The sequence below is a fragment of the Acipenser ruthenus genome, unplaced genomic scaffold (assembly GCF_902713425.1).
Source record: "Acipenser ruthenus unplaced genomic scaffold, fAciRut3.2 maternal haplotype, whole genome shotgun sequence".
Taxonomy (NCBI): domain Eukaryota; kingdom Metazoa; phylum Chordata; class Actinopteri; order Acipenseriformes; family Acipenseridae; genus Acipenser; species Acipenser ruthenus.
In genome coordinates, this window is record NW_026708122.1 from 92,136 (window position 1) to 116,542 (window position 24,407).

General features: G+C 52.0%; 1 protein-coding gene across 1 annotated transcript; it reads left to right on the top strand.

Annotated features, from left to right (window-relative positions):
• Positions 1 to 390: 390 nt before the first annotated feature.
• On the top strand, positions 391 to 24,407 carry LOC131729675 (cohesin subunit SA-1-like). Its single transcript, XM_059019874.1, has 34 exons — positions 391 to 519; positions 1,731 to 1,946; positions 2,043 to 2,145; positions 2,234 to 2,380; positions 2,966 to 3,062; positions 3,520 to 3,596; positions 3,756 to 3,960; positions 11,215 to 11,366; positions 13,374 to 13,447; positions 13,820 to 13,943; positions 14,310 to 14,408; positions 14,492 to 14,571; positions 14,743 to 14,850; positions 15,060 to 15,150; positions 15,290 to 15,413; positions 15,628 to 15,731; positions 16,052 to 16,144; positions 16,310 to 16,399; positions 16,694 to 16,894; positions 17,344 to 17,411; positions 17,549 to 17,636; positions 17,815 to 17,895; positions 19,072 to 19,164; positions 19,428 to 19,596; positions 20,057 to 20,196; positions 20,352 to 20,453; positions 20,806 to 20,954; positions 21,174 to 21,287; positions 22,330 to 22,529; positions 22,852 to 22,993; positions 23,236 to 23,328; positions 23,460 to 23,550; positions 23,660 to 23,728; positions 24,091 to 24,407. Exons 2-34 carry the CDS (start codon positions 1,738 to 1,740, stop codon positions 24,097 to 24,099), a joined length of 3,786 nt encoding a protein of 1,261 aa, XP_058875857.1. The 5' UTR covers positions 391 to 519; positions 1,731 to 1,737; the 3' UTR covers positions 24,100 to 24,407.

Here is a 24,407-nt window from a genome sequence, read left to right on the forward strand (position 1 = left end):
CACGATTTTTTTTTTTTTTTTTTTAACTAACACATCACTCGCTGTGATTACCCACATACAGCGCAGGGTGTATTTTAAAAACCGCGTTACACTTTTTTTGTGAAGGTAAATTAATTTATGTATCTGTATATATATTAAAATGTATTTTCACTCAAAAAAAACAAAACAAAAAACAATTTCCACCCCTTAATTATTTATTTATTTACTTAGTGATATGTTTAAGGACGTCGTTCTCCATCCTTTTTAAGGGTAAGAAACGAATGAAGCCGAAGCTCGGCGGTTTTTATATGAATCACAGAGTGGGGGCGGGGCTTGCGAGGAATTCCCGCTTCTCGTTGCGCGCGAGACGCGGAGAACGTTTCCTTCGGTCGGTTTTTTTTTTTTTTTTTTTTTACCTCAGAGTGACACCGAGCGGGAACGTCGAAAGAATATACCATTAAAATATATATATACTATAATAATACATATACCTGTACAGTCCATATTTCACACAAAACTACTCGGACTTTCATTACACAGGTGGGTACAACTAAAACCGGTGGAAATACTGAAATAAAGTGGTTTAATTACACCGGTACCGAGTTTAAAAACGAAAACTAAAAAAACATTTTCACGAGAAAACGACCGAAACAAATTTTCATCGAGAAGCTTAAATTCGTATTTTAGTTTCTTGAAAAACATTTAACAAGCCTGTAAAATATATTTATAGTATTATTAAACTGTGACTGGGTGTTTAGTTTTGATAGTGGTGTTGTGTTTGATGCGGCTGTGTGTAAAAGTAACGAACATTTGGCGTCTAGTTGGTGGAATTTTTATAAAATAATGGATTAAAAAAAAGATGTTATCGGTAAATTTAATGACACGAAATGAACTTCATATTCTTTCATTTGATTTAGCTGTTGTCTAAATTGCTATTTCAGGTTTTTCACTCTATCTTGTGTGATTGTATGACACGCATCCATAATGTTTACAATTCAAATCTTCGCCTTTATTTAATTGTATTATGCCTGTAATTAATGTATTTGCATTGTTTTGTACTGTTTGTATTTAATGTACTGTGCCAGGCTGTATTTCACTGTATTTAATGTATTTGCATTGTTTTGTACTGTTTGTATTTAATGGACTGTGCCAGGCTGTATTTCACTGTATTTAATGTATTTGCATTGTTTTGTACTGTTTGTATTTAATGGACTGTGCCAGGCTGTATTTCGCTGTATTTAATGTATTTGCATTGTTTTGTACTGTTTGTATTTAATGGACTGTGCCAGGCTGTATTTCGCTGTATTTAATGTATTTGCATTGTTTTGTACTGTTTGTATTTAATGGACTGTGCCAGGCTGTATTTCACTGTATTTAATGTATTTGCATTGATCCTCACTATCTTGTGAAGCGCTGTGTGATGGTGGTCCACTATGAAAGGCGCTATATAAAATAAATATTGATTGATTTGCTTCAGGGGACTCACACAGATCTGTATCTTAATGTATAATGTGATATCTTGTAACAATTATAATATCTTGTAACAATTGTAAGTCGCCCTGGATAAGGGCGTCTGCTAAGAAATAAATGATAATAATTTTAAAATGCTTTAAAAATGCTGTTAAATAAATAAATAAATGCAGGTTTGGTTTAAGGGGGTGTGGGTTGATAAGCCTGTCGTTTCTTTTCGTTGTTTTCTGAGTTCTGCTCTGAATATTATAATTTGTTAGATTGTATTTCTTGCCCTGCAGTCCGGCTATGCTGCTTGCACCCAGACAGAAGAGGAGGGGCTCTCAGCTCAGCAGCCCCACCCTCTCCCACAGGGGCCAATCAGAGCCTTCGGAAGACGAGACCCCGCGAACCAGCGCTGGCTTGAGGGGCGTGTCCTCGCAGCGCGGCAGCCCCGCCCCCTCTCGCAGAGACCAATCGGAATCAGAGCTTCTGCTGGCTGGGGATGCCTTTGACAGGTGAGAGATACTGGGGTCGTTTTTATGATTTATTTTTTAATTCACTCCTCTGTAAAAAAAAAATAAAACACTGTTGTCTGCTTGTGTGTCTCTCAGCGAGGATTGGGAGGACCACTCTGAATCGGGCAGCGATTTCCAGCTGCCGATCTCGCAGAAATCCAGGAAGAGGAGGGCTGCAGAGACCCCGAGACAGACGCCTGTGAGTCTGGCCACAGAGAGCCTTCAAATTACACCTCAGATTATACCAGCAAGTATTTACTGTCTATGTCTCTCTCTCTCTCTCTCAGTCCTCCAAACGCTCTCGTGGGGGGGCTGCGGAGGTCACCAGGGCTCCTCCCAGGTCAGATGTTTCCGCGGCAACCAGACCAGGCAGGTCAGAGGTCACGGCGAGAGATCTGTTTGATGCTGTGAAGACTGGCAAGAGCGCAATGCTGGTGAGGAACCACCAGGGGGCAGTGCAGTGCAGTGCAGGACAGGGCTGAGCAAATAGTGGGGGCGGGGGGTCCACATTCACACCACAGTCCCAACGCACGCCTGCAAGAGTCACCAGTCTTATTAAGCCCTGAAGCTACACGATGGTTTGAGAGTGACTCCTCAAGTCTCACTCGAGAGGAGGAAACTATCCCCGTTTCAGATGAGCGCCCCGGATCCAGCCTCTCGGTGCGTTTCTAAACCCTGTTGTTTTCGTGCAGCGCCTCGTTGCAAAAAAACCCCCATAAAAAATAAAGAAAGTTTGCGTTGTTTTTATGTGTGGGGACGGACGGACGACACGCACAGCTCTGTCCAAATTTAGACACTGAGACATTCATTATAAAGTATATACGTTTTGTGGCCGTCTCATCATTCTAAACAGTTTGTTTTTTAAATGAAAACGCGAGCGTGGCGTGTATTTCTGATTTGCGCGTTGGTTTCTTTTGCACGTAACAGTTACACACCAGCGCACTAAAGCAATGAGACTCTGAGAAATGAAGCCCCTTTAAGAGCCCTTTAAGGGATGACATCACTGCCTCCTCTTGCAGGCCGTGGTTGATGATTGGCTGGACAGCTACAAGCAGGACCGGGAGGCGGGGCTTCTGCAGCTCTTCAACTTCATTGTGCAGTGCAGCGGGTGCAGAGGTGAGAGAGCACAAGGGCTTTAAATAAACACACAGACATACACACACTGACACACACACCGAGACACACACACACACACACACTGCTGAACGATCAAGTGAAGCTCAGCAACATGAACACATTCAGTGAACATAATTGCACTATTTCAGATCTGCCTTTTTTTTTGTAAATGGAGTAATCTGTTCTGATCTCTCTTCCAACTCCTTTCTCTTCCATCTCTCTCCTCTCTCTCTCCCCTCCCCTCTCTTCTCTCCCCTCCCTGCTGCTCTTTCTCTCCTCTCCCCTCTCTCCTCTCCCCTCTCCTCTTTCTCCTCTCACCCCTCTCCTCTCACCCCTCTCCTCTCCTCTCTCCCTTCCCCTCTCCTCTGTCCACCCTCTCCTCTCCTCTCTCCCCTCCCTTCTCCGCTCCTCCCTCTCCCCTCCCTTCTCCTCTCCTCTCTCCTCTCCTCTCCTCTAGGAGTGGTGTCTCTCGAGATGCTTCAGAACCTGCAGTACGCTCAGATAATCAGCCAGCTGACACGGGAGTTTGACGAGGTGAGCTCAGAAAGTAATAATAAAGGAATAAATACATGCAAACGCAGTACATGGGAATACAACGGGAAATACAAAGTCCAGTCTCTCTATTTCCATTGGTAAATAGAGCTGAACCCGTGGTAGATTTATATTGTTGTTATTCTGAACTGTCGTTGGCAGGACTCGTCGGAGTACCCCCTCTCGCGGGGCGGGGTACAGTGGAGGAGGTTCAGCGCTGGTTTCTGTGAGCTGGTGAGCGCGCTGGTGCGGCGCGGTCAGTACAGTGTCGTCTTCGATGAGTTTCTCATGGACTCCACCATCTCCCTGCTCACAGGCCTGTCTGACTCCCAGGTCAGGGCCTTCCGACACACCAGCACACTGGCAGGTGAGAGGAGGGGAGGTCTCTCACTGCGTCTCGGAGAGACTGGCCTCTTTGTGTGTGTGTGTGCGTGTGTGTGTCTCAGCGTGTGTGCGTGTGTTGCAGCGATGAAGCTCATGACCGCTCTGGTGGATGTGTCTCTGGGTCTGGCCTCTTTGTGTGTGTGTGTGTGTGTGTGTGTGTGTGTGTGTCTCAGCGTGTGTGTGTGTTGCAGCGATGAAGCTCATGACCGCTCTGGTGGATGTGTCTCTGGGTCTGGCCTCTTTGTGTGTGTGTGTGTGTGTGTGTGTGTCTCAGCGTGTGTGTGTGTTGCAGCGATGAAGCTCATGACCGCTCTGGTGGATGTGTCTCTGGGTCTGGCCTCTTTGTGTGTGTGCATGTGTGTGTCTCAGCGTGTGTGTGTGTTGCAGCGATGAAGCTCATGACCGCTCTGGTGGATGTGTCTCTGGGTCTGGCCTCTTTGTGTGTGCTTGTGTGTGTCTCAGCGTGTGTGTGTGTTGCAGCGATGAAGCTCATGACCGCTCTGGTGGATGTGTCTCTGGGTCTGGCCTCTTTGTGTGTGTGTGTCTCAGCGTGTGTGTGTGTTGCAGCGATGAAGCTCATGACCGCTCTGGTGGATGTGTCTCTGGGTCTGGTCTCTTTGTGTGTGTGTGTGTGTGTGTCTCAGCGTGTGTGTGTGTTGCAGCGATGAAGCTCATGACCGCTCTGGTGGATGTGTCTCTGGGTCTGGCCTCTTTGTGTGTGTGTGTGTGTGTGTCTCAGCGTGTGTGTGTGTTGCAGCGATGAAGCTCATGACCGCTCTGGTGGATGTGTCTCTGGGTCTGGCCTCTTTGTGTGTGTGCGTGTGTGTGTGTGTCTCAGCGTGTGTGTGTGTTGCAGCGATGAAGCTCATGACCGCTCTGGTGGATGTGTCTCTGGGTCTGGTCTCTTTGTGTGTGTGTGTGTGTGTGTCTCAGCGTGTGTGTGTGTTGCAGCGATGAAGCTCATGACCGCTCTGGTGGATGTGTCTCTGGGTCTGGCCTCTTTGTGTGTGTGTGTGTGTGTGTCTCAGCGTGTGTGTGTGTTGCAGCGATGAAGCTCATGACCGCTCTGGTGGATGTGTCTCTGGGTCTGGCCTCTTTGTGTGTGTGTGTGTGTGTGTCTCAGCGTGTGTGTGTGTTGCAGCGATGAAGCTCATGACCGCTCTGGTGGATGTGTCTCTGGGTCTGGCCTCTTTGTGTGTGTGTGTGTGTGTGTCTCAGCGTGTGTGTGTGTTGCAGCGATGAAGCTCATGACCGCTCTGGTGGATGTGTCTCTGGGTCTGGCCTCTTTGTGTGTGTGCGTGTGTGTGTCTCAGCGTGTGTGTGTGTTGCAGCGATGAAGCTCATGACCGCTCTGGTGGATGTGTCTCTGGGTCTGGCCTCTTTGTGTGTGTGCGTGTGTGTGTCTCAGCGTGTGTGTGTGTTGCAGCGATGAAGCTCATGACCGCTCTGGTGGATGTGTCTCTGGGTCTGGCCTCTTTGTGTGTGTGTGTGTGTGTGTCTCAGCGTGTGTGTGTGTTGCAGCGATGAAGCTCATGACCGCTCTGGTGGATGTGTCTCTGGGTCTGGCCTCTTTGTGTGTGTGTGTGTGTGTGTCTCAGCGTGTGTGTGTGTTGCAGCGATGAAGCTCATGACCGCTCTGGTGGATGTGTCTCTGGGTCTGGCCTCTTTGTGTGTGTGTGTGTGTGTGTCTCAGCGTGTGTGTGTGTTGCAGCGATGAAGCTCATGACCGCTCTGGTGGATGTGTCTCTGGGTCTGGCCTCTTTGTGTGTGTGTGTGTGTGTGTGTGTGTGTGTGTGTGTGTGTCTCAGCGTGTGTGTGTGTGTTGCAGCGATGAAGCTCATGACCGCTCTGGTGGATGTGTCTCTGGGTCTGGTCTCTTTGTGTGTGTGTGTGTGTGTGTCTCAGCGTGTGTGTGTGTGTTGCAGCGATGAAGCTCATGACCGCTCTGGTGGATGTGTCTCTGGGTCTGGCCTCTTTGTGTGTGTGTGTGTGTGTGTCTCAGCGTGTGTGTGTGTGTTGCAGCGATGAAGCTCATGACCGCTCTGGTGGATGTGTCTCTGGGTCTGGCCTCTTTGTGTGTGTGTGTGTGTGTGTCTCAGCGTGTGTGTGTGTTGCAGCGATGAAGCTCATGACCGCTCTGGTGGATGTGTCTCTGGGTCTGGTCTCTTTGTGTGTGTGTGTGTGTGTGTCTCAGCGTGTGTGTGTGTTGCAGCGATGAAGCTCATGACCGCTCTGGTGGATGTGTCTCTGGGTCTGGCCTCTTTGTGTGTGTGCATGTGTGTGTCTCAGCGTGTGTGTGTGTTGCAGCGATGAAGCTCATGACCGCTCTGGTGGATGTGTCTCTGGGTCTGGCCTCTTTGTGTGTGTGCGTGTGTGTGTCTCAGCGTGTGTGTGTGTTGCAGCGATGAAGCTCATGACCGCTCTGGTGGATGTGTCTCTGGGTCTGGTCTCTTTGTGTGTGTGTGTGTGTGTGTCTCAGCGTGTGTGTGTGTTGCAGCGATGAAGCTCATGACCGCTCTGGTGGATGTGTCTCTGGGTCTGGTCTCTTTGTGTGTGTGTGTGTGTGTGTCTCAGCGTGTGTGTGTGTTGCAGCGATGAAGCTCATGACCGCTCTGGTGGATGTGTCTCTGGGTCTGGCCTCTTTGTGTGTGTGTGTGTGTGTGTCTCAGCGTGTGTGTGTGTTGCAGCGATGAAGCTCATGACCGCTCTGGTGGATGTGTCTCTGGGTCTGGCCTCTTTGTGTGTGTGTGTGTGTGTGTCTCAGCGTGTGTGTGTGTTGCAGCGATGAAGCTCATGACCGCTCTGGTGGATGTGTCTCTGGGTCTGGCCTCTTTGTGTGTGTGTGTGTGTGTGTGTGTGTGTGTGTGTGTGTCTCAGCGTGTGTGTGTGTGTTGCAGCGATGAAGCTCATGACCGCTCTGGTGGATGTGTCTCTGGGTCTGGTCTCTTTGTGTGTGTGTGTGTGTGTGTCTCAGCGTGTGTGTGTGTTGCAGCGATGAAGCTCATGACCGCTCTGGTGGATGTGTCTCTGGGTCTGGCCTCTTTGTGTGTGTGCGTGTGTGTGTCTCAGCGTGTGTGTGTGTTGCAGCGATGAAGCTCATGACCGCTCTGGTGGATGTGTCTCTGGGTCTGGCCTCTTTGTGTGTGTGTGTGTGTGTGTCTCAGCGTGTGTGTGTGTTGCAGCGATGAAGCTCATGACCGCTCTGGTGGATGTGTCTCTGGGTCTGGCCTCTTTGTGTGTGTGTGTGTGTGTGTCTCAGCGTGTGTGTGTGTTGCAGCGATGAAGCTCATGACCGCTCTGGTGGATGTGTCTCTGGGTCTGGCCTCTTTGTGTGTGTGTGTGTGTGTGTCTCAGCGTGTGTGTGTGTTGCAGCGATGAAGCTCATGACCGCTCTGGTGGATGTGTCTCTGGGTCTGGCCTCTTTGTGTGTGTGTGTGTGTGTGTCTCAGCGTGTGCGTGTGTTGCAGCGATGAAGCTCATGACCGCTCTGGTGGATGTGTCTCTGGGTCTGGCCTCTTTGTGTGTGTGTGTGTGTGTGTCTCAGCGTGTGTGTGTGTTGCAGCGATGAAGCTCATGACCGCTCTGGTGGATGTGTCTCTGGGTCTGGCCTCTTTGTGTGTGTGCGTGTGTGTGTCTCAGCGTGTGTGTGTGTTGCAGCGATGAAGCTCATGACCGCTCTGGTGGATGTGTCTCTGGGTCTGGCCTCTTTGTGTGTGTGCGTGTGTGTGTCTCAGCGTGTGTGTGTGTTGCAGCGATGAAGCTCATGACCGCTCTGGTGGATGTGTCTCTGGGTCTGGCCTCTTTGTGTGTGTGTGTGTGTGTGTCTCAGCGTGTGTGTGTGTTGCAGCGATGAAGCTCATGACCGCTCTGGTGGATGTGTCTCTGGGTCTGGCCTCTTTGTGTGTGTGTGTGTGTGTGTCTCAGCGTGTGTGTGTGTGTTGCAGCGATGAAGCTCATGACCGCTCTGGTGGATGTGTCTCTGGGTCTGGCCTCTTTGTGTGTGTGTGTGTGTGTGTCTCAGCGTGTGTGTGTGTTGCAGCGATGAAGCTCATGACCGCTCTGGTGGATGTGTCTCTGGGTCTGGCCTCTTTGTGTGTGTGTGTGTGTGTGTCTCAGCGTGTGCGTGTGTTGCAGCGATGAAGCTCATGACCGCTCTGGTGGATGTGTCTCTGGGTCTGGTCTCTTTGTGTGTGTGCGTGTGTGTGTCTCAGCGTGTGTGTGTGTTGCAGCGATGAAGCTCATGACCGCTCTGGTGGATGTGTCTCTGGGTCTGGCCTCTTTGTGTGTGTGCGTGTGTGTGTCTCAGCGTGTGCGTGTGTTGCAGCGATGAAGCTCATGACCGCTCTGGTGGATGTGTCTCTGGGTCTGGCCTCTTTGTGTGTGTGTGTGTGTGTGTCTCAGCGTGTGTGTGTGTTGCAGCGATGAAGCTCATGACCGCTCTGGTGGATGTGTCTCTGGGTCTGGCCTCTTTGTGTGTGTGCGTGTGTGTGTCTCAGCGTGTGTGTGTGTTGCAGCGATGAAGCTCATGACCGCTCTGGTGGATGTGTCTCTGGGTCTGGCCTCTTTGTGTGTGTGTGTGTGTGTGTCTCAGCGTGTGTGTGTGTTGCAGCGATGAAGCTCATGACCGCTCTGGTGGATGTGTCTCTGGGTCTGGCCTCTTTGTGTGTGTGTGTGTGTGTGTCTCAGCGTGTGTGTGTGTTGCAGCGATGAAGCTCATGACCGCTCTGGTGGATGTGTCTCTGGGTCTGGCCTCTTTGTGTGTGTGTGTGTGTGTGTCTCAGCGTGTGTGTGTGTTGCAGCGATGAAGCTCATGACCGCTCTGGTGGATGTGTCTCTGGGTCTGGCCTCTTTGTGTGTGTGTGTGTGTGTGTCTCAGCGTGTGTGTGTGTTGCAGCGATGAAGCTCATGACCGCTCTGGCGGATGTGTCTCTGGGTCTGGTCTCTTTGTGTGTGTGTGTGTCTCAGCGTGTGTGTGTGTTGCAGCGATGAAGCTCATGACCGCTCTGGTGGATGTGTCTCTGGGTCTGGCCTCTTTGTGTGTGTGCGTGTGTGTGTCTCAGCGTGTGTGTGTGTTGCAGCGATGAAGCTCATGACCGCTCTGGTGGATGTGTCTCTGGGTCTGGCCTCTTTGTGTGTGTGTGTGTGTGTGTCTCAGCGTGTGTGTGTGTTGCAGCGATGAAGCTCATGACCGCTCTGGTGGATGTGTCTCTGGGTCTGGCCTCTTTGTGTGTGTGTGTGTGTGTGTCTCAGCGTGTGTGTGTGTTGCAGCGATGAAGCTCATGACCGCTCTGGTGGATGTGTCTCTGGGTCTGGCCTCTTTGTGTGTGTGTGTGTGTGTGTCTCAGCGTGTGTGCTTGTGTGTGTCTCAGCGTGTGCGTGTGTTGCAGCGATGAAGCTCATGACCGCTCTGGTGGATGTGTCTCTGGGTCTGGTCTCTTTGTGTGTGTGTGTGTGTGTGTCTCAGCGTGTGTGTGTGTTGCAGCGATGAAGCTCATGACCGCTCTGGTGGATGTGTCTCTGGGTCTGGTCTCTTTGTGTGTGTGCGTGTGTGTGTCTCAGCGTGTGTGTGTGTTGCAGCGATGAAGCTCATGACCGCTCTGGTGGATGTGTCTCTGGGTCTGGCCTCTTTGTGTGTGTGTGTGTGTGTGTCTCAGCGTGTGTGTGTGTTGCAGTGATGAAGCTCATGACCGCTCTGGTGGATGTGTCTCTGGGTCTGGCCTCTTTGTGTGTGTGTGTGTGTGTCTCAGCGTGTGTGTGTGTTGCAGCGATGAAGCTCATGACCGCTCTGGTGGATGTGTCTCTGGGTCTGGCCTCTTTGTGTGTGTGTGTGTGTGTGTGTGTCTCAGCGTGTGTGTGTGTGTTGCAGCGATGAAGCTCATGACCGCTCTGGTGGATGTGTCTCTGGGTCTGGCCTCTTTGTGTGTGTGTGTGTGTGTGTCTCAGCGTGTGTGTGTGTTGCAGCGATGAAGCTCATGACCGCTCTGGTGGATGTGTCTCTGGGTCTGGCCTCTTTGTGTGTGTGTGTGTCTCAGCGTGTGTGTGTGTGTGTGTCTCAGTGTGTGTGTGTGTTGCAGTGATGAAGCTCATGACCGCTCTGGTGGATGTGTCTCTGGGTCTGGCCTCTTTGTGTGTGTGTGTGTGTGTGTCTCAGCGCGTGTGTGTGTGTTGCAGCGATGAAGCTCATGACCGCTCTGGTGGATGTGTCTCTGGGTCTGGTCTCTTTGTGTGTGTGTGTGTGTGTGTCTCAGCGTGTGTGTGTGTTGCAGCGATGAAGCTCATGACCGCTCTGGTGGATGTGTCTCTGGGTCTGGCCTCTTTGTGTGTGTGTGTGTTGCAGCGATGAAGCTCATGACCGCTCTGGTGGATGTGTCTCTGGGTCTGGTCTCTTTGTGTGTGTGTGTGTGTGTGTCTCAGCGTGTGTGTGTGTTGCAGCGATGAAGCTCATGACCGCTCTGGTGGATGTGTCTCTGGGTCTGGTCTCTTTGTGTGTGTGTGTGTGTGTGTCTCAGCGTGTGTGTGTGTTGCAGCGATGAAGCTCATGACCGCTCTGGTGGATGTGTCTCTGGGTCTGGCCTCTTTGTGTGTGTGTGTGTTGCAGCGATGAAGCTCATGACCGCTCTGGTGGATGTGTCTCTGGGTCTGGCCTCTTTGTGTGTGTGTGTGTGTGTGTGTCTCAGCGTGTGTGTGTGTTGCAGCGATGAAGCTCATGACCGCTCTGGTGGATGTGTCTCTGGGTCTGGCCTCTTTGTGTGTGTGTGTGTGTGTGTGTGTGTGTGTGTGTTGCAGCGATGAAGCTCATGACCGCTCTGGTGGATGTGTCTCTGGGTCTGGCCTCTTTGTGTGTGTGTGTGTGTGTGTCTCAGCGTGTGTGTGTGTTGCAGCGATGAAGCTCATGACCGCTCTGGTGGATGTGTCTCTGGGTCTGGCCTCTTTGTGTGTGTGTGTGTGTGTGTCTCAGCGTGTGTGTGTGTTGCAGTGATGAAGCTCATGACCGCTCTGGTGGATGTGTCTCTGGGTCTGGCCTCTTTGTGTGTGTGTGTGTGTGTGTTGCAGTGATGAAGCTCATGACCGCTCTGGTGGATGTGTCTCTGGGTCTGGCCTCTTTGTGTGTGTGTGTGTGTGTGTCTCAGCGTGTGTGTGTGTTGCAGCGATGAAGCTCATGACCGCTCTGGTGGATGTGTCTCTGGGTCTGGCCTCTTTGTGTGTGTGTGTGTCTCAGCGTGTGTGTGTGTTGCAGCGATGAAGCTCATGACCGCTCTGGTGGATGTGTCTCTGGGTCTGGCCTCTCGGATGGAGACGAATCGACGGCAGTATGAATCTGAGTGCAGCAAGGAGCTGAGCAAGAGAGCCAGCGAGAGACTGGAGGAGCTGAGAGAAAAGAGGAGGGAGGTAAGAAATCAATCAGGGAGGCAGGCTGCCCCCCTCACACACCCCTAACCCCTACCCCTCACTCACACTCTCCTACCTTCCAATAAGAAATCAATCAGGGAGGCAGGCTGCCCCCCTCACACACCCCTAACCCCTACCCCTCACTCACACTCTCCTACCTTCCAATAAGAAATCAATCAGGGAGGCAGGCTGCCCCCCTCACACACCCCTAACCCCTACCCCTCACTCACACTCTCCTACCTTCCAATAAGAAATCAATCAGGGAGGCAGGCTGCCCCCCTCACACACCCCTAACCCCTACCCCTCACTCACACTCTCCTACCTTCCAATAAGAAATCAATCAGGGAGGCAGGCTGCCCCCCTCACACACCCCTAACCCCTACCCCTCACTCACACTCTCCTACCTTCCAATAAGAAATCAATCAGGGAGGCAGGCTGCCCCCCTCACACACCCCTAACCCCTACCCCTCACTCACACTCTCCTACCTTCCAATAAGAAATCAATCAGGGAGGCAGGCTGCCCCCCTCACACACCCCTAACCCCTACCCCTCACTCACACTCTCCTACCTTCCAATAAGAAATCAATCAGGGAGGCAGGCTGCCCCCCTCACACACCCCTAACCCCTACCCCTCACTCACACTCTCCTACCTTCCAATAAGAAATCAATCAGGGAGGCAGGCTGCCCCCCTCACACACCCCTAACCCCTACCCCTCACTCACACTCTCCTACCTTCCAATAAGAAATCAATCAGGGAGGCAGGCTGCCCCCCTCACACACCCCTAACCCCTACCCCTCACTCACACTCTCCTACCTTCCAATAAGAAATCAATCAGGGAGGCAGGCTGCCCCCCTCACACACCCCTAACCCCTACCCCTCACTCACACTCTCCTACCTTCCAATAAGAAATCAATCAGGGAGGCAGGCTGCCCCCCTCACACACCCCTAACCCCTACCCCTCACTCACACTCTCCTACCTTCCAATAAGAAATCAATCAGGGAGGCAGGCTGCCCCCCTCACACACCCCTAACCCCTACCCCTCACTCACACTCTCCTACCTTCCAATAAGAAATCAATCAGGGAGGCAGGCTGCCCCCCTCACACACCCCTAACCCCTACCCCTCACTCACACTCTCCTACCTTCCAATAAGAAATCAATCAGGGAGGCAGGCTGCCCCCCTCACACACCCCTAACCCCTACCCCTCACTCACACTCTCCTACCTTCCAATAAGAAATCAATCAGGGAGGCAGGCTGCCCCCCTCACACACCCCTAACCCCTACCCCTCACTCACACTCTCCTACCTTCCAATAAGAAATCAATCAGGGAGGCAGGCTGCCCCCCTCACACACCCCTAACCCCTACCCCTCACTCACACTCTCCTACCTTCCAATAAGAAATCAATCAGGGAGGCAGGCTGCCCCCCTCACACACCCCTAACCCCTACCCCTCACTCACACTCTCCTACCTTCCAATAAGAAATCAATCAGGGAGGCAGGCTGCCCCCCTCACACACCCCTAACCCCTACCCCTCACTCACACTCTCCTACCTTCCAATAAGAAATCAATCAGGGAGGCAGGCTGCCCCCCTCACACACCCCTAACCCCTACCCCTCACTCACACTCTCCTACCTTCCAATAAGAAATCAATCAGGGAGGCAGGCTGCCCCCCTCACACACCCCTAACCCCTACCCCTCACTCACACTCTCCTACCTTCCAATAAGAAATCAATCAGGGAGGCAGGCTGCTCCTTTATCAACACAGAGTGTTTCAGTGTTCTTGTGCTGTGATAAAGGGGTAGTACGAACTCGCAGAATCCTACCCAGTGTAATGCTTGTCTCTTTCTGTCCCTCACTGTCTGTCTGTGTCTCCCTGTGTGTGTCTCTCTCTCCTTGTCTCCCTCCCTGTGTGTGTGTCTCTCCCTCCCTGTGTGTGTGTCTCTCCCTCCCTGTGTGTGTGTGTCTCCCTGTCTCCCTCCCTCCCTGTGTCTCCCTGTGTGTGTAGCTGCAGGAGCAGCAGGAGGAGATTGAGAGCATGATGAACGCTGTCTTCAAGGGGGTGTTCGTGCACCGATACCGGTGAGAGCCAGCGAGGGGACTGGAGAGAGAGCTGAGTGGGGAAAGGAGGTAGTAGGATCATAGCGCTGTGTGTGTGTGTGTGTGTAACTGAGTGTGGTGCAGTGCATTTATAGCACTGTGTGTGTGTGTGTGTGTGTGTGTATAGTGAAGTGTCTGTAGCACAGTGTGTGTGTGTAACTCAGTGTGGTGCAGTGCATCTATAGCACTGTGTGTGTTTTATAACTAGGGAGTGTATAGCACAGTGTGTAGTGCAGAGAGTGCGTAGTGCAGTGTGTAGAGCAGTGTGTAGCGCAGGGAGTGTGTAGCACAGTGTGTAGAGCAGTGTGTAGCGCAGGGAGTGTGTAGCACAGTGTGTCTCGCCCCATGTCTCAGGGATTCAGTGGCTGAGATCCGAGGCGTCTGTATGCAGGAGATGGGCGTGTGGATGAGGAAGCACAGCGAGAGTTTCCTCAATGACGGCTACCTCAAATACCTGGGCTGGACTCTGCATGACAAGGTACCAGCGCAGTGCGGCACACCCCTGCACCCGCTCCCCTCCACACACACACACACACACACCCCTACAACACACTACAGGCATTACCAGAGACCTCGTTCACTGTGGGGACGCTCCTGCACTGATCTGCGTGTCTGTCTCTGTGTGTGTGTCTGTGTGTGTGTCTCTCTCTCTCTCTCTCTCTCTCTCTCTCTCTCTCTCTCTCTCTCTCTCTCTCTGCTTTGGATTTTCACTCATCTCCTCCAAACCTGTGTCACTATTGCAGACCTCTGGGATTGCCTTGGTGCAGAATCACACATTTGACAAATAGATTTTGTATTGTGCATTTTTGTTTACCTCTTTCTCTCCCCCCTCCCTCTCTCACAGCAAGGCAGCGTGCGTCTCAAGTGTCTGAAGGCCCTGCAGGGGTTGTACAGCAACAAGGAGAACACACCCAAACTGGAGCTCTTCACCAACCGTTTCAAGGTGAGCCTGCCTGCCTGTGCTGTTTGGGGGTTAGGGGTTAGGGTCTCTGTGTCTGTGTCTGACCCCCCTGTGACTCCCTGCAGGATCGGATCCTGTGCATGGTGCTGGATAAGGAGTTTGATGTCTCGGTGGAGGCTGTGCGCTTGCTGGTCCTCATTCAACAGTGAGTGCTGTGTGTGTGTGTGTGTGTGTGCGTGCGTGTGTGTGTGTGTGTGTGTGTCTCTCTCTCTCTCTCTCTCCTCTCTCTCCCCCCCCTCTCTCTCCCCCCCCCCTCTCCTTCTCTTCCCCCCCCCCTCTCTCTCTCTGTCACAGTCTCTCTCTGTCTCTCGTGCAGGAATGCTGAGGAGGTTCTGAGTGCTGAGGACTGCACGAGGGTTTACCCGCTGGTGTACGCATCACACCGGGGCGTGGCCAGAGCCGCAGGGCAGTTTGTGTACCACAAGTGAGTGTGTGTGTCACAACTGAGTGTGTTAGTTTGGTTTTGATCGAAGTGTTTTGATCCTCACTCTGTGTGTGTGCGTGTGTGTGTGTGTCTCTCCCTATGTATCACTGTTACTCACTGTGTGTGTGTGTGTGTCCCTCTCCCTGTGTATCACTGGTACTCACTGTGTGTGTGTGTGTGTGTGTGTGTGTGTGTGTGTGTCGTTGCAGGCTGGTGTCGGAGGGGGAGATGCGGAAGGGGCTGGGCCCCCCCAGGACTGCCCTCATCAGACTGCTGGTGTCCTTCTACATAGAGAGTGATGTGAGAGTCTGTATTTTATATGCTCCTCTCTTACCCCCTCCCTCTTTATTGAGTTTGTGTCTGGTAGACAGTCTGTGGGGCTGTGAGGGAGGGAGTGTGTGTATCTCTGACCCCCTTCTCTCTCTCCTCTCCTCTCTAGCTGCATGAGCACGCTGCGTACCTGGTAGACAGTCTGTGGGACAGCGCGGGGACTCTGCTCAGGGACTGGGAGCGGATCACAGAGCTGCTGCTGGAGGGAGCCGAGGGGGAGGGGGAGGAGGAAGGTGAGTCTTCCTCTCTGCTCGTCTGTCTGTCTGTAAACATTTAATAATTAAATACGCTGACGTCCATCCTTTTTCTTGCCTCTCCCTCTCCTCTCTCCCCTCTCCATCCTCCCTCTCCCCCTCCCTCTTCTCTCCCTCTCCTCTCTCCTCTCTCCCCCTCTCCATCCTCCCTCTTCTCTCTCCCCCTTCTCTCCTGCTCTCTCCCTCTCGTCAGGGTTCAGTGATAGGGAGGAGAGCGCTCTGATTGAGATCCTGGTGTGCAGCATGAGACAGGCTGCAGAGGTGCACCCGCCTGTAGGGAGAACCGGAGCAAAGAGGGTGAGAGGGGGAGGGGGAGGAGGAGGAGGAGGAGGAGGAGGAGGGAGAGGGAGAGGAGGAGGAGGGAGAGGGAGAGGGAGAGGGAGAGGGAGAGGGAGAGGGAGAGGGAGAGGGGGAGGGGGAGGTTATTATATTGTATTTCAAATCTGTAAGAAACTTACACGCAGGTGCTTCAGAGTCATGCCTTCAGGTGTGTGCACCTCGTGAAGGGGGTGTGTTGAAGTTTTCATTGGGAGTAGTGTTGGTATCCTTACTGATTTTGTATTGATTTGATGGTTGTTGGTATCCGTATTGTAACAGGCCCTTGTCTGTCCCCTCAGGTCCTGAGTGTGAAAGACAGGAAGACTCAGCTGCAGGACCGCACCAAGCTGACTGAGCACTTCATCGTGGTGCTGCCCCAGCTGCTCGCCAAGGCAGGACCCTCCTCCTCTCAGTACAGTGTAGCACCCCCTGTATTAAATAGAAACCACAGGCACGCCCTCATTGTGATGTGTTGCAATGCACTGCCCTGTATTGTATTGATGTGCATTACATTGTATTGATGTGTATTGATGTGTGTTGCTCTCTGCTCCCCTCAGTACTCTGCTGATGTAGAGAAGGTGTCTAACCTGCTGCAGGCTCCACATTACTTCAACCTGGAGATCTACTGCACCGGCCGGCTAGAGAAGGTAAACTGCCCCCTCCCACCCCACCCCCCCCCCCCTCTACTGACTGTTGTTTTCAGTGTCTGCAGCTCTGCTCTCTCTCTCATCTCTTATCTCTCCTCTTCTCCCTCAATTTTCAGTCCAATTCAATTTGATACTTTTGAATTGAGTAGTTTTTTTGTTTATTTGTTTTTAAAAGTACAATTTTAAATAAACATGTCTAGACATTTCATCCTCTCCCCCTCTTTCTTTCTCTCCCTCTGTCCCTCTCTCCTCTCCTCCCTCCTCTCTCCTCTCCTCTCCTCCCTCCCTCTCCAGTACCTGGAGCTGCTGTTGAGCCAGGTGAGCGAGGTGTGTGTGAAGCACACGCATGTTGACGTGTTGGAGGCGTGCTCTCGCGTGTTCTCGGTGCTGAGCAGCGAGGAGCTGCCCTTCGCAGGCCGGGTTGAAATCTCCCTGAGCCGACTGCTGGAGGGACTGCAGGAGAGACTCAGCCAGGACCTGGAGGAGCTGCTGCAGGTACCAGAGACACAGAGCAGGGCAGAGCAATACACAGAGACACAGACCAGGACAGGACAGAGCAATACACAGAGACACAGACCAGGACAGGACAGAGCAATACACAGAGACACAGACCAGGACAGGACAGAGCAATACACAGAGACACAGACCAGGACAGGACAGAGCAATACACAGAGACACAGACCAGGACAGGACAGGGCAGCGCAATACACAGACCAGGACAGTACAATACAGCTCAGAGACAGTACAGTACAATAGAGCTCAGAGACAGTGTAATACAACACAGACAGACGCAGCTCAATACAATATAACACAACACACCGCTCCGGTACAGTACAACTGTAACACAGCTCTGTAAAGCCAGAACACAGTGCAATACAGCTTACCCTGTCCTCTCTCCCCCTCCCTCCCTCTCTCCCTCCCTTTCTCCGCCTCCCTCTCTTCAGGGCAATCTGGATGAAGACGATGTGTACAACACAGCCGCCACCCTGAAGAGAATCGCTGCCTTCCACAAGTGAGTGGGGCTGCCCGCACAGCGCTTTGTGTGAGAGACAGAGAGATGGAGAAACAGATACAGATCTAGATCGATACACACTGTGTGTGACACAGAGAGATAGATAGAGATCTTCACACAGTGTGTCTGTGTTTCAGTGCCAAGGACCTGACTCGGTGGGGGCTGTTTGAGCCGTGCTACAGGATCCTGAGCACCGGAGTGGAGACCGGAGACATTCCTGAGGAGGTGAAGACAGAGACACAGAGAGAGATACAGAGACACTGACACACAGAGAGAGAGACACAGAGGCACAGAGAGAGAGATACTGACACGCACAGAGAGAGACAGACGGACGGACACACACACACACACACACACACGGTGGTTTCCCTGTGTCAGCGCTCTTGTGTTGCTCCTGTTTCAGATCATGGTGCCTGCGCTGAAGTGTGCCTACCTGCATGCGCTGTGGGAGCTGAGCAAGGCCAGCAACTCCCACCCCAGCCAGGTGAGGAGAAAGCGAGAGAGACAGGAGATCTCAGGGTGCATCCAAATTAGAATGAAAGAACCAGTGAATTCACAATTTTTTTATTATTATTTTTTTTTTTTAATTTGCAATAGGCTATTATTTTTCTTCTTTTCTCCCCAATTTGGTACACACAATTATTGTTTATTTCAACCCACCCCCGCGCTGACTTGGGAGGGACGAAGACGGACACACGCATCCTCCGAAACGTGTGCCGTCAGCCGTCCGCTTCTGTTCACTCTGCAGGCCCGCAGGCTACAGGGGTCGCTGGTGTGAGGACACCCTGGCTGACCTAAGACAGATTTTTTAATAGACAGCCAGACAGATGGAACTGTGTTTACGTGGCTGTGGGACTGTGATGAGAGTCTTGAACTGTGTTTACGTGGCTGTGGGATTGTGATGAGAGTCTTGAACTGTGTTTACGTGGCTGTGGGATCGTGATGAGAGTCTTGAACTGTGTTGACGTGGCTGTGGGACTGTGATGAGAGTCTTGAACTGTGTTGACGTGGCTGTGGGATTGTGATGCGAGTCTTGAACTGTGTTTACGTGGCTGTGGGACTGTGATGAGAGTCTTGAACTGTGTTGACGTGGCTGTGGGATCGTGATGAGAGTCTTGAACTGTGTTTACGTGGCTGTGGGATTGTGATGAGAGTCTTGAACTGTGTTTACGCGGCTGTGGGATTGTGATGAGAGTCTTGAACTGTGTTGACGTGGCTGTGGGATTGTGATGAGAGTCTTGAACTGTGTTGACGTGGCTGTGGGATTGTGATGAGAGTCTTGAACTGTGTTGACGTGGCTGTGGGACTGTGATGAGAGTCTTGAACTGTGTTTACGTGGCTGTGGGATTGTGATGAGAGTCTTGAACTGTGTTTACGTGGCTGTGGGACTGTGATGAGAGTCTTGAACTGTGTTTACGTGGCTGTGGGACTGTGATGAGAGTCTTGAACTGTGTTTACGTGGCTGTGGGACTGTGATGAGAGTCTTGAACTGTGTTTACGTGGCTGTGGGATTGTGATGAGAGTCTTGAACTGTGTTTACGTGGCTGTGGGATTGTGATGAGAGTCTTGAACTGTGTTTACGTGGCTGTGGGATTGTGATGCGGGTCTTGAACTGTGTTTACGTGGCTGTGGGATAGTGATGCGGGTCTCCCTCTTGCAGGCTGAGCTGGCCCAGCTGAAGCAGCATGTGCAGAGCCTCAGTGCTGTGTGTCACAGCTGCCTGTCTGACCTGAAGGAGGGGGTGAGAGAGCAGGTGAGCAGGGCTGCCCGTCACTCACATGAGCACTGCGCGCATTGCACTGTGCCGTGCTGTGCTGTGCTGTGCTGTGTGTATGGCACTATACTGTGTGTGGTATTGTGCTCTGAGTATTGTATTGTGTTGCACTGTGCTGTGAGTGTATGTGTGTTGTATTCTTGTGTATTGCACTGTACTGTGTGTGTTGTACTGTACTGTACTGTACTATTCCTGTCCCGTGTTGTGCATTCATTTCTTTTCTCTCTCGTATTCCCTGGCAGGCGTTCATGCTGCTGTGTGACCTGCTTGTGATCTGCAGCCCCGCGATGGTGCGAGGCGGCCGGGACTACTTGAAGCCGGTGGTGCTGCGCCCCTCACTACCCCTGCGCTCGGAGCTGGCGGGCTTCGTGATCGACTTCGTGTTCGTGGAGCCGGACGAGGGGGCCGCAGGTAGAGAGCGGAGACGAGGAGTGTGGGACTGCGTGAACAAGACTCCCAGTGCAGGGCAGTGCCACCCATTCCAGGTTTTACTGTGAGCCTGAGTACCCCACAGTGTGTGTGTGTCTGGGTAACAAGCTCAGGTGTGTCTTATTATTGAACTCATAATGAAATCAGGAATGGATCACACTGCTGTGCAGCGGGAGTCTTATTTCCATCCCTGGCGAGTGTGTGTGAGTCTGTGTATCTGACAGTATCTCAGTGTCTTTGTCTAGGTGTGTCTGTGAGGGTATCTATAAAAGTCTATTTCTCGCTTTCCTCTCCTTTCACACTCCCTCACCCCTCATCTTCCCCCCCCTCTCCTCTCTTCTCTCCTCACACTCCTCTCTTCTCACATTCTCTCCCTCCTCTCTCGTGTCTCCTCTCACACTCCCTCGCCCCCTCTCTTCTCTCCTCTCTCTCTCCGGTGTAGATGAGGAGGATGGAGGGGACTCTCTCCAGCTCTCCCTGCTTCACCGGCGCCGTGGTTTCCTGGCCGGGTTCTGCAAACTCCTCGTCTACAACGTGCTGGAACTCGACGCAGCTGCGGATGTCTTCAAACACTTCCTCAAGGTGCGCAGGAAACTCGACCAGAGAGAGCTGCTGACGATACACAGCACAGAGAGAGCTGCTAACCGCTCACAAACTATACAGCACCGTACACAGCACTGCTGAATATACATTCAATGACATCATCATCCCCCCCCCGCCCCCCCTCCCCCTTCCAGTTCTACAAGGACTACGGTGACATCATCAAGGAGACTCTGAGCAGAGCGCGGCAGATCGACAAGATGCAGTGTGCCAAGACCCTGTGCCTGAGCCTGCAGCAAGTGAGAGAGCGAGAGAGAGACTGCAGCGAGAGAGAGAGAGAGAGAGAGACTGCAGCGAGAGAGAGAGAGAGACTTTAGCAAGTGAGAGAGCGAGAGAGATACTGCAGCGAGAGAGACTTCAGCGAGAGAGAGAGACTAGCAAGTGAGAGAGAGAGAGAGAGACTGTAGCAAGTGAGAGAGAGAGAGAGACTGCAATGAGAGAGAGACTGCAGTGAGAGAGACAGCCTGCAGCAAGTTAAAGAGAGACTGCAGCAAGTGAGAGAGAGAGAGTGAGTGTCTGAATGACTGGAGTGATCCAGTGTTGCCAAAGCATTTCAACACGCATGTTACATAAAATCTCTCCCTGTCTCAGTTGTTCTCGGAGCTGGTTCAGGAGACAGGGTTGGTGTTTCTCCGTTCCAGCCCCCTCTTCTCTAGGATTCGGGACCTCGCTCGTCGCCTCGCTCTCACCTTCGGCGTTGACCTGATCCGCATCCGGGAGCCTCTGGTCACCCTGCACAAGTGAGATGTCTGCCTGCCTGCCTGCCTGTCTGTCTCTGTCTGTCTCTGTCTGTCTCTCTCTGTCTGCCTGTCTGTCTGCCTGCCTGCCTGCCTGCCTGTCTGTCTGTCTGCCTGCCTGCCTGCCTGCCTGCCTGTCTGCTTTCCTGTCCTGTCTGAATTCAGGGGACAGGCGAGACTCCCCCCCCCTCCTCAACGTTCCTGTCTCCCTGTGTGTTTCAGGGAGGGGATCCGGTTTGCTTTCCACGGGGAAGAGCAGCCCCCCCAAAACCTGCTGTTCCTGGAGGTGCTGAGCGAGTTCTCATCCAAACTGCTGCGACAGGACAAGAGGGTGCTGTGAGTGTGGAGAACACACTGAGACACGACACTCACTGAGACACACACACACACCACACTGAGATACAACACACACACACACCACACTGAGATACAACACACACACACAACACACTGAGATACGACACACACTGAGACACACACACACACCACACTGAGATACGACACTCACTGAGACACACACACAACACACTGAGACACGACACTCACTGAGACACACACACAACACACTGAGACACGACACTCACTGAGACACACACACACAACACACTGAGACACGACACTCACTGAGACACACACACACCACACTGAGATACAACACACACACACAACACACTGAGATACGACACACACTGAGACACACACACAACACAACACACTGAGACACACAGACACCACACTGAGACACACACAACACAACACACTGAGACACGACACTCACTGAGACACACACACACACACCACACTGAGATACAACACACACACACAACACACTGAGATACGACACACACTGAGACACACACACAACACAACACACTGAGATACGACACACACTGAGACACACACACACACACACTGAGATACAACACACACACAACACACTGAGATACGACACACACTGAGACACACACACACAACACACCACACTGAGACACACAGACACCACACTGAGACGCACACAACACAACACACTGAGATACGACACACACAACACACTGAGACACACAGACACCACACTGAGACACACACAACACAACACACTGAGACACACACACCACACAACACATTGAGACACACTGAGATACACACACCACACAACACACTGACACACACAACACACTGAGACACACTGAGATACATACTGAGATGCACTGAGATAAACACACACACACCACATAACACACTGAGATACATATTGAGATAGACACAGTGAAACTGACGCTGAGAGACACTGAGATACAGCGAGTTCTCATTCAAACTGCTGACACCAGACAAGAGGGTGTGATTTTAACCTTTATAATAACCCCACCCCCCTCCCCAGTGCTGATCACCTGGAGCGTGTGAGTGGACAACCCTGCTCCGGCCCCCCATGGTCCCCCCTGCGCATGTACCAGCGCTCCCTGCTGGCAGCAGACAGGAGTGACTGGGAGAGTGCGTCCGGAGTGAGCAGAGTGAGCCGAGCCACACGCACCCCCCGCCAGGGAACACCCGCCAGGAAACGCAGGAGGAAGAGCACTCCCGGTGAGAGAGAGAGACGGGGAGAGGGGGGTGGGGGTGAACTGGACTCGGTCTCTTCTAGTTTCTGTAACGCTGATGAAGGCACTAGAGCCCAAACGCTGGTCTGCTTGACTCAGTTTAGCTTCGATAACACTGATGAAGGCACTGGAGCCCAAACGCTTGCTAGTTTTAAACTCACTGACACAAATTTGCAATTTAAAGACGCACTCAGCAAACAGAAGAAACAGATGCTTCTAATTGTGAACCTGCTGTGAAAACGTCTCTGTGGTTCGATGCATGACATCTTTACTGAACGTGTCTCCCCTTCTCCACCTCTGTCTCTCAGGCTCCACCCCCAGCCCTGCCCAGGGGCGGGGCACCAGTCTCCATGGTAACCAGCTCACCTCCACACTGGTGCGCGGCACCCGGAGACCGTTGCTAGGGGCGGGATCAGCGTCGGAGGGGTCAGAGGCAGACTTCATAGAGAGGTAGGGAGCAGCTCTACTCAGTAAACAACAGCAATACGATCCACAGCTGTGGGCAAAAGTTTTGCATCATCACCCTATAGAATGAACTCGTTTTGCTTCATAAAGTGGAATGAAACCTGCTGGAATAATGTTACGTTCTTGAATTACACACCGCTTTGTAGTTTACCCCTCCACCCCATATACTTAACGGAAAAACTGACAGCAATTGAATAATGTGATATTTTGAAATCTTCGCTCCTCAGTCAGTCAGTGCGCAGTGAGAGGCAGGGAGTGAGACCCCCCGCTCCCTCCCCCTCGCCCCCAAGCAGGCAGGAGCTCGGCTCACAGCTGCAACAGTAAGTGTGTCTGTCTGTCTCTCATACTGTGTGTGTCTCAATACTGGATGTTCAGATCTGTTTGTTTGTCTAGCTCACTTTACACATGTATGTATCTAATTGCGATTCTCCCCTCCTCTCCTCTCCCTCAGCCTGACTCTGATCGAGGAGGATGAGGATCAGGATGAAGAGGAGGAGATCGAGGAGTTTGATAGCAGCGAGGAATCAGAGAGCAGCCCGCTGGTGAGGGAGTCTGTCTGGTATAATGTATCACAGCAAGACTTGCTATGAACCAGAGCCTGCTTTTTATTTATTATTGCCCTCTCTCTCTCTCTCTCTCTCTCTCTCTCAGCCCTCCACTCGGCCAGTCACTGGGGATCTGCTGCAGGACCTGTTTGACTCCACGATCCTGAACATCGAGGTGAGAGACACAGAGACATTGAGGAGGGAGAGAGAGACAGAGACATTGAGGAGAGAGAGACACACACACACTGACATTGAGGCAGAGACACACACACAGACATTGAGGAGGGAGAGAGAGAGAGACACACACTGACATTAAGAGGCAGAGACACACACAGAGACATTGAGAAGAGAGAGACACACACAGACATTAAGAGGCAGAGACACACACACATTGAGGAGAGAGAGACACACACACACACAACCAGTGACATCGAGGTGAGAGATAGAGACATACATACATCTTGCACACAGAGTGGAGACTTTTTATTCAGACTTGAAATGAGCTCATGTTGAGTTTTTTGTTATTTTGTTCCCCAGGGTGATTGATGAATTTAACAGACAGACAGCGAGCGTTCTCTGATGGCACGCCCTGCAGCTCTCCTGACACTGTGACCGGGAGCCTGTTCTTGGACCCGTGTTGTTCTGCCGGAGAGCGGAGCCGGTTCTGAGTTGGGAGGGAGGAGAGTTCCTGAGTTTCTGATCGTTCCAGCCCTTGGATTTGAGGTTTTCTTTGAAATTGAGAAACACTAAAAAGACACTTCAGAGTTCAGTGGCAAAAGTTTCCACCAGAAATCTTCATCTGTGTCTCTCAAAAGACTTCAGGTGGAAATGTTAGCTATTGGATTTACACTGAA

Bases quoted from the DNA above. Each gene is read 5' to 3' on its own strand.
- LOC131729675 (XM_059019874.1), top strand. From the start codon at position 1,738: ATGCTGCTTGCACCCAGACAGAAGAGGAGGGGCTCTCAGCTCAGCAGC. The intron at 3,961-11,214 runs GTGAGAGGAGGG...TGTGTGTTGCAG, and splicing joins ACACACCAGCACACTGGCAG to CGATGAAGCTCATGACCGCT. The intron at 20,454-20,805 runs GTGAGAGAGCGA...TCCCTGTCTCAG, and splicing joins TGTGCCTGAGCCTGCAGCAA to TTGTTCTCGGAGCTGGTTCA.